This window comes from Panthera pardus, unplaced genomic scaffold (assembly GCF_024362965.1).
Source record: "Panthera pardus isolate Hobbes unplaced genomic scaffold, ASM2436296v1 HiC_scaffold_16, whole genome shotgun sequence".
Taxonomy (NCBI): domain Eukaryota; kingdom Metazoa; phylum Chordata; class Mammalia; order Carnivora; family Felidae; genus Panthera; species Panthera pardus.
In genome coordinates, this window is record NW_026526721.1 from 92,994,234 (window position 1) to 93,010,060 (window position 15,827).

Below are 15,827 nucleotides of genomic sequence, written 5' to 3' on the forward strand. Positions count from 1 at the left end.
AAAATTAGAGAGATCTGTCGTGAGGACAGAAGAGAACACAAAACAACAGCTGGATGACATTTTTAAATGGTGCTATAAACGGTGAAACCATCCACATACAGGGGCAGAAGAGCAAATAAATTCAGTATTAGTCAACTGAGTCTGACATTAACCGGCAGGTTCTTTTAATGCTAAAATAAGCGGGCCTCCTTTTAGGAGCTGATTGTGCAAGGCTGGGGATGTGGAAGTCGACTGTCTGCAAGAGGAGAAAACAAGGTGCAACTCTGCAGCTTAGCCAGACTGCTCCCTTCTCCCCGAGAAGAAGTGCTGCGGGGGAGAGGTACCCTAGACATCCAAGCAGCACCACGTCTGTGCCACGCCTCACACAGGAGGTGCCTGCCGACCCTCTGGGGCTTGGATGTGGGGACAGCCCACCCAGGGAAGCACTACAGAGAGCTCTGGCGCTGGACGGTGGTCTAACTGGACCTTCTTTTCACAGTCTGTCTATGTGGGTAGCCTATACATCACGGCACTGCTATCCTTGCGGGAAAAAGAAAAACACAGGACACCAGTGGAGGTGTGCTGACTGCTGACTGCAAAGCCAGGCACCCTAACGGCAAGTTTTCTTGTGAAACATAAACCCAGCACAGGGCTATAAGCTACCGTCTCTCACTATTAATGGTTTCAAACCATGATGTGAAACATCCCTACGATGAAAATGGCGTTTTGCCATCTTGCCTTTCATTCATTTCTGAATGTGCGTTACAGCCAGTTAGTATCTGATTTCTAGAGCACTCCCTGTGTATTTCTGAGGTTATTTTAAGCCTATGAGAACCCTGTGTGGTCGAAACCAAGGCTCCTGACATGTTAGCCGATCTCAGGTCAAGTAAAGAGTGGAGAGCAAGGGATATGCTGCTGCCTACAGGTGTGTAAGTTGGGCACTGCACAACTGCAATGGTGTCACTCAGCTCAGTCGTCATAGATTTGTGTGGTTTTTCCAGCAGATGGCAGTAAAGCACCTTGGGGAAGGCGCATCTCCTGTTCTCACAAAACTGCTAGGTTTGGTAACAGCAGAGCTGTGCGGGAGGTCACGTCTTTTTGACCCTGAATTCTATGCTTTTCTAGCACTGCAATAACTCAGGTTCTTCTTATTTAGCGAGACGAATTCCGGACAACACTCAATTTTCAACCGTCACCTGGGATCATGCCAAAGTCTTCCGAGAAATAACTAAGTGACAAACGTGCCTTGACAATTCCACAGTTTAGCTGAGAATCACCCGGGCCTATCTTTCATGTCCTCCAAAAACACAACTGGAAAAAACTCTTGTTTTCATTTCCTGATGTGACCCCGTGGCAGGCTGTGCTGTGATGATGCATTCTAAGAGAGTAATTGCCTTGTGATGTTAGAGTGGTTGTCTGAACCCGACCCAAGAGGTTTTACTTTCACGCCACGGCAAAACCGACCTGACTGTGTCCACCGGTGCTGATGCAGCATGCTCGGAGTTTGTACAAAGTGCCTGGTTTCAAGTGGGTGAAAGTGTATTCTGTAGCCGATCCGCTGTATGCCACCTCCCACTGGCTCGCTGTAAAACAAGACTCGTGTGTGAGTTTGTGCTTCTTGCAAACGCGGAACAGTAGCAGCCATTCCTGAGGGGAACAAGCTCTAAGCGGTTTCCATGAAAACCAGCATCTCCCAGTTTTTTTTTTCCTTTTCTTAAATAGCCAAGGGCCCTCTCTCCCTTCCCTTCCCAAAGTTAAATATTTAAAATGACACGGAGTCATTTTTCATACTTAGTACTGCAGGCTAGAGTACTTAATACCACCATTATTATATTTGCTGACTATGAGGTTCGGATGCTGGAAACCACAGAAACCCGTCGTTGGCATGGGGGGTGGGGGGCGGAAACGGAGACAGAGCACGGGGTCAAGCGAGCTGTGGGATGGTTGTGGCGAAAGAAGGCCTTGGGGGCCAGCTGGGTAGGGGAAGGCTGCCCAGCCAGAAGGCTCCTGGTCAGTCTGGGACATGCTCAAGAGTCCCTCCTGCTCTCACGTGCTGGAGGGCACAGGGGGTGAAATCTCCCCGTCATGCACAGAGTCCTTCGGGGAAAAAGCCTGCTGTCTTCACAGAGCTCACGTAAGAGACAAAAATGGCGGGGAGGGTGATGAATTAAAGATGAAGCACTCAGGTGACCTAGTTATCTGGCCACTTCTCGGGACTAAAGAAAGTAAGCAGGGCCACTGCAGCAGTCTGACTGCCCGGTAAGGCTGACGCCACCAGGGACAAATCATCGGGGGCCGCTTCCCCCGGCTGCCTGCCTCGCAAATCTGGGCTGCTGCAGGCTTCCCTCCTCTGTGTTGCTCTCCTTACAGAGCCACGCGTCTGGGGGACTATTTCACCAAGGCCTTCTCTCCATGAAGTTGTTTCCAGGAAAATATTTTTCCCCATTACCCAAGACACTTTACTAAAGTAAGTTTCCCTCGGCCACTTATTAGGACAGATTTACAATGAAGTCACAGGCACCAGGGCTGTGGGGGCTGTGGGTGGATACTAAAAAGCGTTATTAGGACATCGCTGGCTAGAAACCTGGGAAGAGGCACATGGGAACAGGGATGACTGACAAGATTCAATTAATCACCCACTTTATGTGCTGGCAAAGCTGTTAACTTTCAGTAGAGAACGGCGTCTAGTTTGATTTGATATCATCAGTGGTCAAGAGAGTCACGAAAATGGAAAACATGCTTTCACAAGGAGCCACGGCAGACACCTGCCTTCTCTCTTCGGTAGGTTTTTTTAATGTAAAAAACTAAATCAAATTTTTAGCCCAGAAGAGGACTTTATGATGAGAACAGCTGTGCCCACCTCAAAGCATTCTTACGTTCTTAGTTCAAAATAGAAGTGGACCGGCTCTAAAACCCGAGCTCCAGGTGGTCACCACAAGCAGAGGGTAAAAGAGCAGCACACGCCTGCCCGGCTTGTTCGCAAAAGTCACTGTTATGGATGGTTACGGGGATTATCAGAATGGTGAGATACGTCGTTTTAAAAGTTCTGACGGCTTGGGGCACCTGGGTGGCTCAGTCGGTTAAGCATCCAACTTCGGCTCAGGTCATGATCTCATGGTTCATGGGTTTGAGCCCCACGTCGGGCTCTGTGCTGACAGCTCAGAGCCTGGAGCCTGTTTCAGATTCTGTGTTTCCCTCTCTCTCTGACCCTCCCCCCGTTCATGCTCTCTCTCTGTCTCAAAAATAAATAAATGTTAAAAAAAAAAATTTAAAAAAATAAAAGTTCTGACGGCTATATTTTTTTTCTATTAAAGCCTAATGAGTTTTATTAGAAAAAAAAGATCGAGTATTTTTAAAGGCACTTCTTAAGGAATCTGATCTTTAACACTGTACTACTTTAACCCACATAGTGCACAAGTGATGACAGTCTGACTCAGACGTCACAAAGATGGAAAGACATTTGCTAAACTTGTCAGGAAAGTGGGACTGTGACGCTGTCACTCTCTCCCGATAATACGATGTTTTGTTTGCCATTGCTGTACGTGGGAACTTGTCGATTACCAAAATTGTCTGCTCTCTCCACCTTATCCTTCCTGCTGATTGCTTCTGCCACTCCCTCTGCTCGTAAGAATTTTCAGCGAAAGTGTGCCAAGACAGGGGATGAAAATGTAATTATTCGATTAATTAGGACCTCTGGCTTAAAGAAAGGACACAGAACACTTAAAAACATGATAAAAATGTACATTTCAAGCATACCCTGATCCCTGATGCTGTGTGTAAAAGAGAAAACTGTAAATATGTGATTACGGTCTATTTGTTGTAATGGCACTACTGGTAGAATTGACGGCTTCCCGCTATTACCATACAGATGTTTTAGGATGTTAGAAAGTAGAGGTTGGTACTGGATTTGAGGAAAACAATTTCCTAAAACTTCACCTTCAGAATTTCCATCAGTAATCTCCAACAAGTACTTGAGTATTTCTGAACCACCATTATCCTTGGGAGGATCTGGAGAGCAAGCAAATGCCTTATTAGTTATGAAAGGGCATAGATTTTTATTAACAAATATCATTAGAAGACAGAAAACATCTCACATTATACTCCTTAATTCTGAATTTAAGCAAAAGGTATAATAATTACTGTATTACTCTTTAAAAACAAAAGAAACAAACAAAACCACCACGAAGCCCTGAGCGCTATCAGATTATTCGAAGTTCTTAGGTCTAGAAACGTCAGAGTTATTTAACAAAACATGAGCAAAACTCAAACTATGAATTAATTTTTCTAGGAGTTAAGTTAATAAATCGACTTTGAGAATTCTGAAGCCTGCTCTTTAACATTCAATAATTTTTATATAAGATGAAATACGTAACTCTTTTATTATTTATTTTATTCTTTACCTCACTTAGATTACCAGTGACCGGATTCTTTTGAGATGGAGAGGGAAGGAAAGAGAAGTGCAAAATTTACTGATAAAATAAACAAAACATCAACACGTAATAAATATGTTCCATCACGGTTTGCCACTAAGCATACTGTATATCCCAAGGGAATCTGATACGCAACCGAATTTGTGAGTCGAGAACGCACCAGACAGGTGGTCTGAGGAAGGGGTGCTGGCTTATTACCAGAGCCCTGTGGACTGTGGGTATTTACTCCACTGCTAACTCCGTCGGCGAGAGTTTTCTTTTCTGAGCAGCAAAATACCTTGCATTGTAATTTTGTTAAGACTATGCAGAAGTTCCCTCTACCATCAGTTCTGCCATGTCTCTATTTTAGATACAGACTTAGGAACTTCATGGCCCTTCTTTCGCTTGGTATTTCCATGAACGTATACACATTTCAGTAAGAGATTTAAAACAATAATTACAAAGTTAAATATTACAGCATATAGCTAATGAAAGTAAACATTTACTTTCTAGGATTTTGTGAGGAAAAAGCTTCACGATCCGGCAAGAAAAGCACACCTAGATTTTTACAGTTTCTCTTAATCACATCCATCTTCCAAGGAAATAGATATCCTAATAATTCTGCCTCAAAATTATTAGGTAACTTGAAACAGTTTTATGTCTCAATGGTTGACCTCCAATAACAGTTTAATAACGTTTTGTGTTGGGGCGCTTGGGTGGCTCAGTCAGTTAAGTGTCTGGCTCCTGATCTCGGCTCAGGTCACGATCTCATGGTACATGATTTCCTGCCCCACGTGGGGCTCTGTGCTGACAATGCGGAGCCTGCTTAGGATTCTCCCTCTCCTTCTCTCTCTCTCTGCTCCTCCCTCATTCTTGCTCTCTCTCAAAATAAATAAACTTAAAAAAAAATGCTCTGTAGGTTTTTTTTTTTTTTAAGACTTTATTTTTATATAATCTCTATATCCAACACAGGGTTTGAATTTACAACCCTGAGATCAAGAGTCACATGCTCTACCGACCAAGCCAGACAGGAGCCTCTTTAACAATATTTTAAATTCCCTTTATATGACCTGGCTGCCAGGTAAAATCTTATTTTAAGTCTCTTTTTTGGGGTGCCTGGGTGGCTTAGTCGCTTAAGCTTCCGACTTCGGCTCAGGTCATGATCTCACAGTTTCTGAGTTTGGGCCCCTCATCGGGCTCTGTGCTGACAGCTCAGAGCCTGGAGCCTGTTTCAGATTCTGTCTTCCTCTCGATCTCTGCCCCTCCCCCACTCGCACTCTGTCTCTCTCAAAAATAAATAAACATTAAAAAAAAATAAAAAAATAAAAAAATTAAATCCTTTTCTTTTTCCTTTTTCTGTCTTTCAGGAATCTAATACTATTATGACACATTAGTGATAATTATACACATCCCAGCAGTTTTACATATAATTGCAAATCTTTATAACATTCTAAAGGCATTCACTTCATTGAAATAATCCGAGCTGCAGAGGTGAGCCAGAATATCCTTCCACCAGATACCCTCCAAACACCATTTAATGAACTTCAACAGGAAAAATTCCTGAAGTGGGGTACACCCCTGGATGGCTCAGTTGGTTGAACATCTGACTTCGGCTCAGGTCATGATCTCATAGTTCTTGAGTTCGACCTCCATGTTGGGCTTTGGGACAGCCCGGAGCCTGCTTCAGATTCTCTTGCCTCCCTCTGACTCTGCCCCTCCCTCACTCATGGGTGCTCTCTCTCTTTCAAAAATAAATAAACATTTAAAAAAAGAAAAAAGAAAAATGCCTGAAGTTCAAAACTTCTGGTTACATACAAACAACAAAAACGAAAGATTTCCTAGTTCTTAACTTGAACATTCTGTATGTCAAAATTTATTTAAGATGACATACCTAAAGTTTGAAATTTATTCTCAATATTAATTTTATAAATCCATTTTTCACATTAAATATCACTACCATTGTTAAGGGCAAGTTACTGAAGAACGAATACATATTCAGAGATTACTACATTCAAATCAGTAACGAAAGTATAGGAGGCAAAACAATACAGGAAAAATCGTAAAGTAAAATGCTTGTAAAATGGACAATTCCAGTGGAATTCTCTGGATGTTTCTCATACATATATTCCAAATCTGTAAAATCCCCACAAATAATACCTCTTATTTCTTATTCCGGTTTGTCACCACTGAAATCAGTTTTTAAAAATCTATCAAAAACAAGCAACAGCAATGGTAGCAAAACATACCCCATTTGACACTAAAGCCATGAGATGTAACTGGTCCTTTGATGAGGGGTCTTGTGGGGGGTCCGGGCCTGTCAGGACTCGTCGTACACACCAGCACTTCACTTGGACAACTCTTCCCTTCCACATTAGAAGCAGTCAGCTATAACACCACGGAAAAAAATATGAACATGCTTTAGATGTCATGTATTGAAGAAATGGCAACTTTTTACCAAGGCAAGATCAAGGCATCTGTAAATTCACACAGACAGACATTTCTCCTCTCTCTCAATCTCAAACAACTGATTTACAAGTTATTTCCTTTATGGGGTGCTTATTTTCTGTACAGTTAGCTATTGACAATTACAAGTAAAACACTAAGGTGGGTCGTAGCTAAAGACATTTTTTACCCTTTCAAGAAGACATAAAACCAGTATGTTACCACCTAGTTCTTATTGTTTTGTAGGAAGAAATTGGGGGAGGGTAAGGCAGTTAAAAATAACCTTACTTATTTTAGAGTAGGGCAATGCCACCTTGTGGAGAAATGCTAGCAGTATACCTACCTATGTTCTCATGGCACCAAATAGCAAGCGTTTGTTAAATATCAGAAACTGTCATTTTCCTCAAATAGTCACACACTTCACTTGGTGATCTAACAACTGTTTACTGAATGACTACTACATGCCAAGCTACATCATTTGGCCTCCAAATCAGAGAAGGAAGGGTGGAATCAAAAGATAAATTTCTCTCTCCAAACCGCACACAGTCCTATCAGAAAACCCAGTGCTGTGCACGGATCAATAAAGGGTGCCATGGCAAAGGATGCTATCTACTGCTTTTCCTCTCTCTATATTTTCTAAATGTTTATTTTGGAGAGAGAGAGACAGAGCAGGAGGAGGGGCAGAGAGAGAGAGGAAGACACAGAATCCAGAGCAGGCTCCAGGCTCTGAGCTGTCAGCACAGAGCCTAACGTGGGACTCGAACTCATGAACCGCGAGATCATGACCTGAGCCTAAATCGGATGCACTGCCAGCTGAGCCACTCAGGTATATCTCTGCTTTTTTTCCTCTCTTATCAGTTGCAAAGCTTTGTTTCTCGTTACAACACAAAGTCCTATGGTCATATTAACAGTGGTTGTTAACCATCAAAGCAAAGCCTAAGTAGGCAGGGAGTGGGTAATGGAAGACAAAAGGAAAGAAATGGGCAGAAGAGCAAAGGAAGAGGAAGAGTGAAAGAGAAATCTAATAAAAAGGAGAAACATCAAAAAGTGGGGGAGAGACAGGTGCACTGAGCATTCAGTTTGGGTGCTCCTGGGTGAGGGCATCTGGCCATGCTGTAATGTAATTTGTTACAGCACACGACAGTAGCTTTCTCTCTCAAAACTAGGGTTTAAAATTAAAGTATGGTGTGCATTTTGTGTCACTTTAAAAATGTAAAGTGCAGGGAACTTAAAAATTTTCTTAACGGACAGAGTCTGTTTGAAATGGTAAATGGGTAAAACATGCAACTGCTTCTTTTTTTAAGCAGTTCAGGTACCAAAACGATTGACTCACCCTGAATTTATACTGTGTGCTTCTTTTGAGATTTTTCACAGTACAGGTTAAATCCTCTCCAGTGTATTTTGGGTGGAAAAGGTTATCCTGCAAAAACAAAGCCAGAAAGAGACATCAGTATCATGAAATCTGGGCATTAAATACTTTTGTGTATGGGATGTTTCTATCGCCTCTTTCCATCACCACCGGCTGCCAGAGGTCTGTCTGGCGGCTACGGCAGAAAGGGGAGCCGGAGTCCACGGTGCTGTGTACCGTGCTCCAGCTTCAAGTAAAAAAAATAATCTTGTTTCATTGTAGGTTCTGCTGGGTCTGTAGAACTTTCTTGTGAGGCTAATAGCAACATGAATGAGAACAATGCTCTCTCTTTGAGAGGATGTAAATTTGCTTTGGAATGGATGCCACCATATGCTTTCCTTACAGAGGAAAGGTTCCTCAATAAGTATTTTCAATAAAGAATTAAGCCACCAAGTAGTACTATGTGACAAAGCAGTGTACATTTTAAAAATACGTATTTAATGTTATTATCAAAAAAGCCTCTTCTTTTGCGGTCTTCGCTGTCCAGCTGCAATGGGCTATGTGATACACAGAGGCTGAGGTTTCTGACCACACAGTGTCCTCTTCTGGCCAAGGAAGAAAGGACACCTGGGATGGGAAAGGCATGATCCTTTTAAGAGGATAAATATCCCACTAAAAGCTGAATGTACTGAATTCATCCAACTGTATTCTCAATCATCCGTCCATCCACTCAATCATTAAATATCACCGAGCACCTTCTACGCATCAGGCTTCCTTCCACGTTCTAGGGGTTCAGCACTGTCCAAGAGCAAAGCCTTGCCCACAAGAAACTTACATGCCAGGTAGACAAAGTGATTAAAAAATGAAACGGATCTAACTATGAAGCATTTTATGCGGTATTAAGTGCTGTGGCCCAAAATATCAAGTTGGGTCAAAAGACCGAGGGGTGGATCTAGTGAGGTGCTACTCTATAGCTGTGCAGGTTAACTAAAGCAGCCACATAGGGTCTTTAAATTTAAACTAAATACAGTTGAAAATTCAGTTCCTTGGCCCCACAGCCATATTTCAAGAGCTCAATCATCATGTGTGACTAGGCACTACCTTTATCGGATAGCACAAACCACAGAACATTTCCATCACTGTGGAAAGTTCTACTGGATAGTACTGTTATACAAGGCGGCCAGGGGAGGGCTCTCCACAGAAGATGTGTGAGAGAAGAGATCCTCAAGGAAATGAGGGAAAAGAGTCAAAGGTAAGTGGAAGGGCCTTCTAGCTACAGGGCATAGAAACTGCAAAGGCCCTGAGGCTAGGGCTTGCTCTCGTGTTCAAACACACAAGGGCAGAAACAAGGACATTAAAGAAAAATCCTATAGCAAAGAACCTTATAGGCATTGTAAGGGCTCTGAGGTGAAGGCCCAGAGATAGGAAGGGTTCTAGACAGAACATCGACAGTATCTACTCTATTGAACAGATCACTCAGGCTTTGTGTGGAAAACAGACTATAGCATGAGAAGGAGGAGGGTAGGGAAAATACTTAGAGACCACTGCAATTATTCAGGGATGAGACAATGGTGGCTTGCGAAAGGATAGTAGCCTTAGATACTAAGAAATGGCCAGATTTCTGGTTGATTTTTGAAGCAAGATTGAAAAGGATTTGCCGACTGATTATACAGATAGGTTCAAGGACAACTCCGAATTTTCTGGCTTCCCCGAACAAAAGGACAGGAATGTCACTGAGACAGGGATGACTGTGGGAAGGACAGGTTGCTGCCGGTGATGGTAGTGGTAGGTATTGAGACTTTGGTTTTGAACCAAACGTAATTTGAACATAGTTTGATGGTGTCCTGTTACGTTAACGACAACGTGACTTACACAAAACACACGCAAAGGTACAAAATCTACAAAGCTTACGTTTTCATCCTCCTGGATTTCCAAGGTGTAGGTGACCACTTCCTCAGGTGAACAACCTTCTGGTTTATTCCACTGCAACGTGACCCATGTGACTCCAGCTCGAACAAGTCTTGGTGCAGAGGGCATCTGAGGGATGTTTCCTAACGTGTAACATACCACCTCTTGGCTATAACCACTACAGAGAGAGAAACCCGGTAAGACGCACATTTAGGAACATGTGAGGAGTCTTGGCATTTAAAAAAAAAATTTTTTTTTTAAGTTTATTTATTTTTGAGAGAAAGAGAGACAGAGGGCTAGCAGGGGAGGGGAAGAGAGAGAGGGAGACACAGAATCCGAAGCAGGCTGCAGGCTCTGAGCCGTCAGCACAGAGCCCAATGCGGGGCTCGAACTCAGGAGCTGTGAGATCATGACCTGAGCCAAAGTCGGACGCTCAACCGACTGAGCCACCCAGGTGCTCCAGGAATCTTGGCATTTTAAAAGAGGAAGGATGAGCCTACCTACGGCCCGACTTGCTTGGGTTGGAAAGGCCGGGGCATGACAGATTCAGCAAACAAAGGAAGGCAAGTATCCTTTATGTGATATCCCCTACCCCAACTCTCGGTCTGCCTGATTCCCCACTTCACTCTGCTACTAAAAAAAGCACACCACATCACAGGACAATATATTTAAGAATTGATTTCCCCCTGAAAGCACCCAGCAGAAAGCACAACACTGTGCAGTGTTACTAAGCTATGACCCACAGCTACCAAGGAACCTTCAAATCAGTGTGAGCACAGATAATTGTCTGCTGATGAAATACATGTTTTACAAATACAGACGGGGCTATTTTTTGAAAGTTTGTGGGTGCTTCCAATTCACTTACAAACTCTTGAAGCCTTTATCATTATGACTTTTTCAACTAGTAGACTCTAAAAATGCAACAGCTATCACGGGTGGGGAGAGAGGGCTGTAAAACCTTGTGATGTTCTTGAGGCTGGAAAAAAGCTTGGGGACCAATGATGTGCTGAACCTTTAAGATTTTCAATGAGCAGTGATGAAAGACGAAGGATTTTTCCCTTAATCAAGAGTTACCCAGGAAGTGCAATTGAAATATGGCCTTTTCAAAGCGTCTTTAATCCACAGACGCTCCACTGGACACCTGCTCTTGCCTTTCTTCCGCAGCCTGGAGGCAAGCTGTGGTGCCCTGGCCGGTCCAGGTTTTCTCCAATCCTGTGAGTATCTGCCAGGGCTTGACGACAATGGCTGGCCCAGCACCCCTTTCTCTCTATCAGGCAACCTCAGATACAACTGGAAAAGGCAGCTGAACAAGTAGCTTGCTAAAGTGATGAAAGGAAACAGCGCGTGTTCTGAAAAAAAACAACGCCTTAAGAGGTATTTCTTTCAAAACCTAAACTGCTGCCTTCATCTTGGCTCTCAGAGACCCCTAGTGGGGCCTTTGCATTACAGCGTGTGAGACCACACAGAGGCCACACAGCAGCACTCCTCACCTCCGGGGAAGCCTTCTACCCTCTCATTCGATTCCCTCTAGGAAAATCTCAAATCGGTCCAGTGTGGAGGCGGTGGATGTCTTCATGCCTTCCAGCAACATGAGAGGAAGACACAGAATCACCACACGGAATGTTTAATGGCATGAGGGCGAGGGAACATCCTACCTGGTGCCAATGTCATTCCGAGCAGCCAGCCTGAACGTGTACCCCATGGCCGGACAAAGCTTTGTCAACTTGCAGTGCTTCTGACTTCCAAAGAAGCACTGTCTGAAACCGCTGTTTCTTTTTCCCTAAAAGAAAACAGTACAACAACGTACACGATTAAAAACAAAGCATACAGTAGGAAAATGAGGAAGGCATTTTGAACAATTGTTTCATTTCCTGGTTTGGATGAACAAAACCAGCAGAAGGAAAGCTTCTAGGGGTGTGTTCCTTTGTACATAAAGCACATGACAATGAAATGTCATCCTTAACACGTAACACTACAGAAGAGGCTGTAACTGAGACAAGTAACACATTGTACTTGTGGTCCTTCTAAAGTGGCTTTGGTTAACAAAATAAAAAAGGTTCTCTCAGGTACGAGGCAATGCACCATTTCTTCCGTCTTTCTTTCCTTCCTTCCTTCCTTCCTTCCTTCCTTCCTTCCTTCCTTCCTTCCTTCTTTTTAACATTTATTCATTTTTGAGAGACAGAGTGTGGGTGGGGGAGGAGCAGAGAGAGAGGGAGACACAGCATCTGAAGCAGGCTCTAGGCTCTGAGCTGTCAGCATAGTGCCCGACGCAGGGCTCGAACCCACAAACTTTAAGACATGACCTGAGCCAAAGTTGGACACTTAACTGACTGAGCCACCCAGGGACCCCAACGCACCTTTTCTAAGATCTTCCTCACTTGGGTTGGTCAAAGTGCCCAATCTGACCAACCAAGAGCAAGTCTGCCCTCACTGCGGGGATCGACAGTTCTGGAGACACATAGCACCTAAGATCTGTCTATGCAGCTTGGTGTGGCTAGAAAAGCCCTCCCCAGCCCTCTCCTTTCCCACTTTGCCCCCTGACTCTTGAACACTTGCGTTCCTGCAATGGTGAGCTATTTCTCACTGATCCCTAAATATGGGTCACATGCCTTTGAATCCTCTTGCCCATATCTGCTTCCCTTGTAACAGTGTTTTGGACAATCAGAGAGCTCAATCGCTGCTTGCAGAGTTGAAAGTCCGATAAGCATGTGGAACAATGGCTGAATTCACTTCTATGTGTTATCGCTACTCTTAAGTTTCTTATGAGGCTGGAAATATATATTTAATGCCTTTGTAGTCTTCCATGATGCTTCAAATTCTTTGAAGTAGAACGAAAACACTCCAGTAGGTTGTCTTAATAGACTTAAAAGAAAAAAACTTAACTGCCCTGACCCATGCTCAGGCATGGAATCCTCATATCAGCCATATAGAACAAATATTTCATACCTATAATCCACGGCATTTTATCTATGTTCACACAAAGAAAACCTTTTACATGCTAACACTGAATGGATCTTAGCATTCTAATCAGACGGTTGGGCCCAGGGCCCTCAGAAATGTTTGAAGTTCTCGATTTATTTTATAAAGAAAGATGAAAGCACATTTTCCTCCTAAGCAAATTTAAGCATTTCCTTCCTCGAAGCGGGCCTCCAAATGCTTACCACTGAAACACATTCCAGGTGAAGTTTAATTAAAAATAAAATAAACATACAACTAGCTTGAAGTGTCACGAGGGTGAACAGATTAAAAAACAACCCTGGCACGTTCATCCTCAGACTTAATTCCCCAGCCTCCCCTCCCCGAGCAAGGTGATGCCCTTTCCAGGAAGGGAGTGGAAGTCCTATTAATCTTTAAGATTCAAAGTTCATATTATCAAGGTTTCAAAGTACATTCAGATGCAAACAGTAAGGCATAACATTTTTCAGCTGCTACTTGTGCAAAGTCACTGCGTGGCTGGCCTATCATGCCCTTATGCTTACTTTAACCTTGAGTGTTAAGGTTGCTGCAGACGATGTATTCATAGAAAAACCGTTCATACATACATTTGCATAATTACATCCAGTGTCTGATTACACTCCTTGCACACCCTGGTATGTTTTGTATCCACTTTGAGCTGTAGTGTGATCTACCTTCTTTCCTCCTCTATTTCTGAGCTCAGAGTAAACAGTGCAAGAAAGGCACATCCTGCCGCCACGGAAGCCTCATGTCTTCCAAACCCCGATGCTGGCTCCCTTTCAATGCCTCATTTTTCCTATTTCTTTGTTTGGTCTCCTTTGCCCATTTCTGGTGCTTAGAACTATAGCCAGTAAATAAAAGCCAGTCTGTTCCTTACTAGGTTGATTTGCTTTAATATGGTAAAAGCCGGACTGTCTGCGGCTTAAATGAGAAAAAAGAATGGGAAAGATGGATGATGGGGACTAGACTTTTCTTTTAAAGGGCCACAGCACTGCGGCTCACTAAAGAATTAGAAGAGGCATTCTGTAGCCTTCAAGACGTTTTCCCTATGTTGCTAACATTTTTTTTTTTCCTGCTTCAGTATCAGGCACAATTGCTAAATAAACTCCAACTTGTTTAGATAGAGGACACCAAATTTTCCACCTTTCAAGATGTGCTACTATGTGCGTGGTCCTTAACAACCTGTAGAAGACCCAGAGTTGCTGGAACCTTAGAAACAAGTTTTAGAAACACTATCTGTAGAGTCCGAAGGGGTAAGAGTACACATAGTTCACAGAATGAAGGAAGTGAGGCTCACTGGTAAATGTTTAGAAGTCATTGAGAATAAGCAAAAATAAGGGAAAGTAGGTGAATAAAGTACTTCAAACATGAGAGAAGCTTTTGAGTAAAAGGAAATACTCATGTATGACACGGAGTTTAATATAAAAGGGATATCTGGGAAGAAAAAATTGATATTCACACAAGCTGTTGCACAACAAAAGCGAACTACAGCTGAGAGGTTAGCCAGCGAAGCTGGAGAATGCCATGGGAGACAGCATCCCCGTGGTCTTCTGGGACAGACTGTGCCAGGCTCTCAGAGAGCTCCGGGGCTTGGGCTCTGGAGGAAGAACATGTCCAAAGGTACAGGTGATGTGGAGAATCTGTCTGGAAACCAAGAAGGAGGCCACGTTGCAAACAGCATTTGTGAATAAAATATTACCCAGCTCTTTTTGTTGACAGAAATGAATAGGGTTTAAGAAAAAAAAAAAAAAAAAGATAATGCTTTAGAACACAGAGATTCAGATGAACTGATAGGGGTGGTAATGTGGATGTTTATCGTTGTTTATCAGAAATTAGATATGTCTAAGCATCACTGTTAGGGAAGTTTTACAGATGGAAAGTCATAACTTTGATATTTTATAGGTAGTGTGGCTCCAAATGGTTCTGAGAGATTATGATCTCTGGAACACAGACCCTTTCTAATAAAACCTAATTTAAACTACACAAGATTACGGAGATACACTAGCTTTGCTTGGAAGCTTACTTTTAATCATTTCAAGTCAGCCTTGTCTGAAGTTCCCTACTAAAACACGGTCCTGACAGAAAGGAGTAGCTCTAGTCACTTTTTAGGTCTATTGTCAATAATCTGATCAGACACAGGCAGTAGGGACCTCAGGGGCCCTGGCCTTGTCTTGTGTCACACAGAGGAAGAGGAAGAGCCGGGGCCTGGGTGGTGGCTGGTCTACAGGGAAGGGCTGGCACGTGTCTGCTACCAGTACCCGATTCTCTGCCTGTGGGAGATCATGCAGCATGTGAGCAAACAGGATCAGAACCGCCCCAAGAGGAGCAATTAAGTTCCTGCTCTGAGCAAGGAAAGAAAACTTCACTCCAATTAGACAAAGAGCAGAAAGGAGGCTTCAAGCCCACACCCTTCATTATTCTAGAACAGATCTAGGCACTAAGCTATATTTGACACGAGGCGATACGATCGCTAGCCACCTTCTGGCCTGACTTTCTACTGCCGGTGTCCACAAACCAAAAGGGGAATATTTTCAGGGTTCCCTGGCTTGTTTCCATTTCAGAATCCTGGGCATGCCCCAATGCAGGTTTCTATAGCGCAACTGAGTTCAAGGACAAGATTCATCTGTACTAGCTGTGACGGAATTTTGGAGCACAAACCCACTCTGTGCTGATTAAGACACTCAAAGTGGGCATGGGGTGTGGCATTAGCAACCTTCCTATTTCTGTATGAGTGTTCTTCTCATACAACCTGATCCACAGTTCTTGTTAATCTATCATCATCCCAC

The 15,827-nt window shown here is 43.3% G+C and overlaps 1 protein-coding gene across 6 annotated transcripts in view; it reads right to left on the bottom strand.

The window, feature by feature from the left end:
- FNDC3B (fibronectin type III domain containing 3B) overlaps positions 1 to 15,827 on the bottom strand; it is a 358,808-nt gene that overhangs the window by 53,264 nt on the left and 289,717 nt on the right. For all 6 annotated transcript variants that reach the window (XM_053903638.1, XM_053903637.1, XM_019463183.2 and 3 more), the window contains 6 exons: positions 11,742 to 11,866; positions 10,090 to 10,264; positions 8,164 to 8,250; positions 6,635 to 6,773; positions 3,916 to 3,987; positions 1,444 to 1,562 (listed from right to left, as the gene is read on the bottom strand). In XM_053903638.1, the coding sequence (XP_053759613.1) occupies positions 1,444 to 1,562; positions 3,916 to 3,987; positions 6,635 to 6,773; positions 8,164 to 8,250; positions 10,090 to 10,264; positions 11,742 to 11,866 (717 nt within the window). The remainder of the gene's footprint in view (positions 1 to 1,443; positions 1,563 to 3,915; positions 3,988 to 6,634; positions 6,774 to 8,163; positions 8,251 to 10,089; positions 10,265 to 11,741; positions 11,867 to 15,827) is intronic.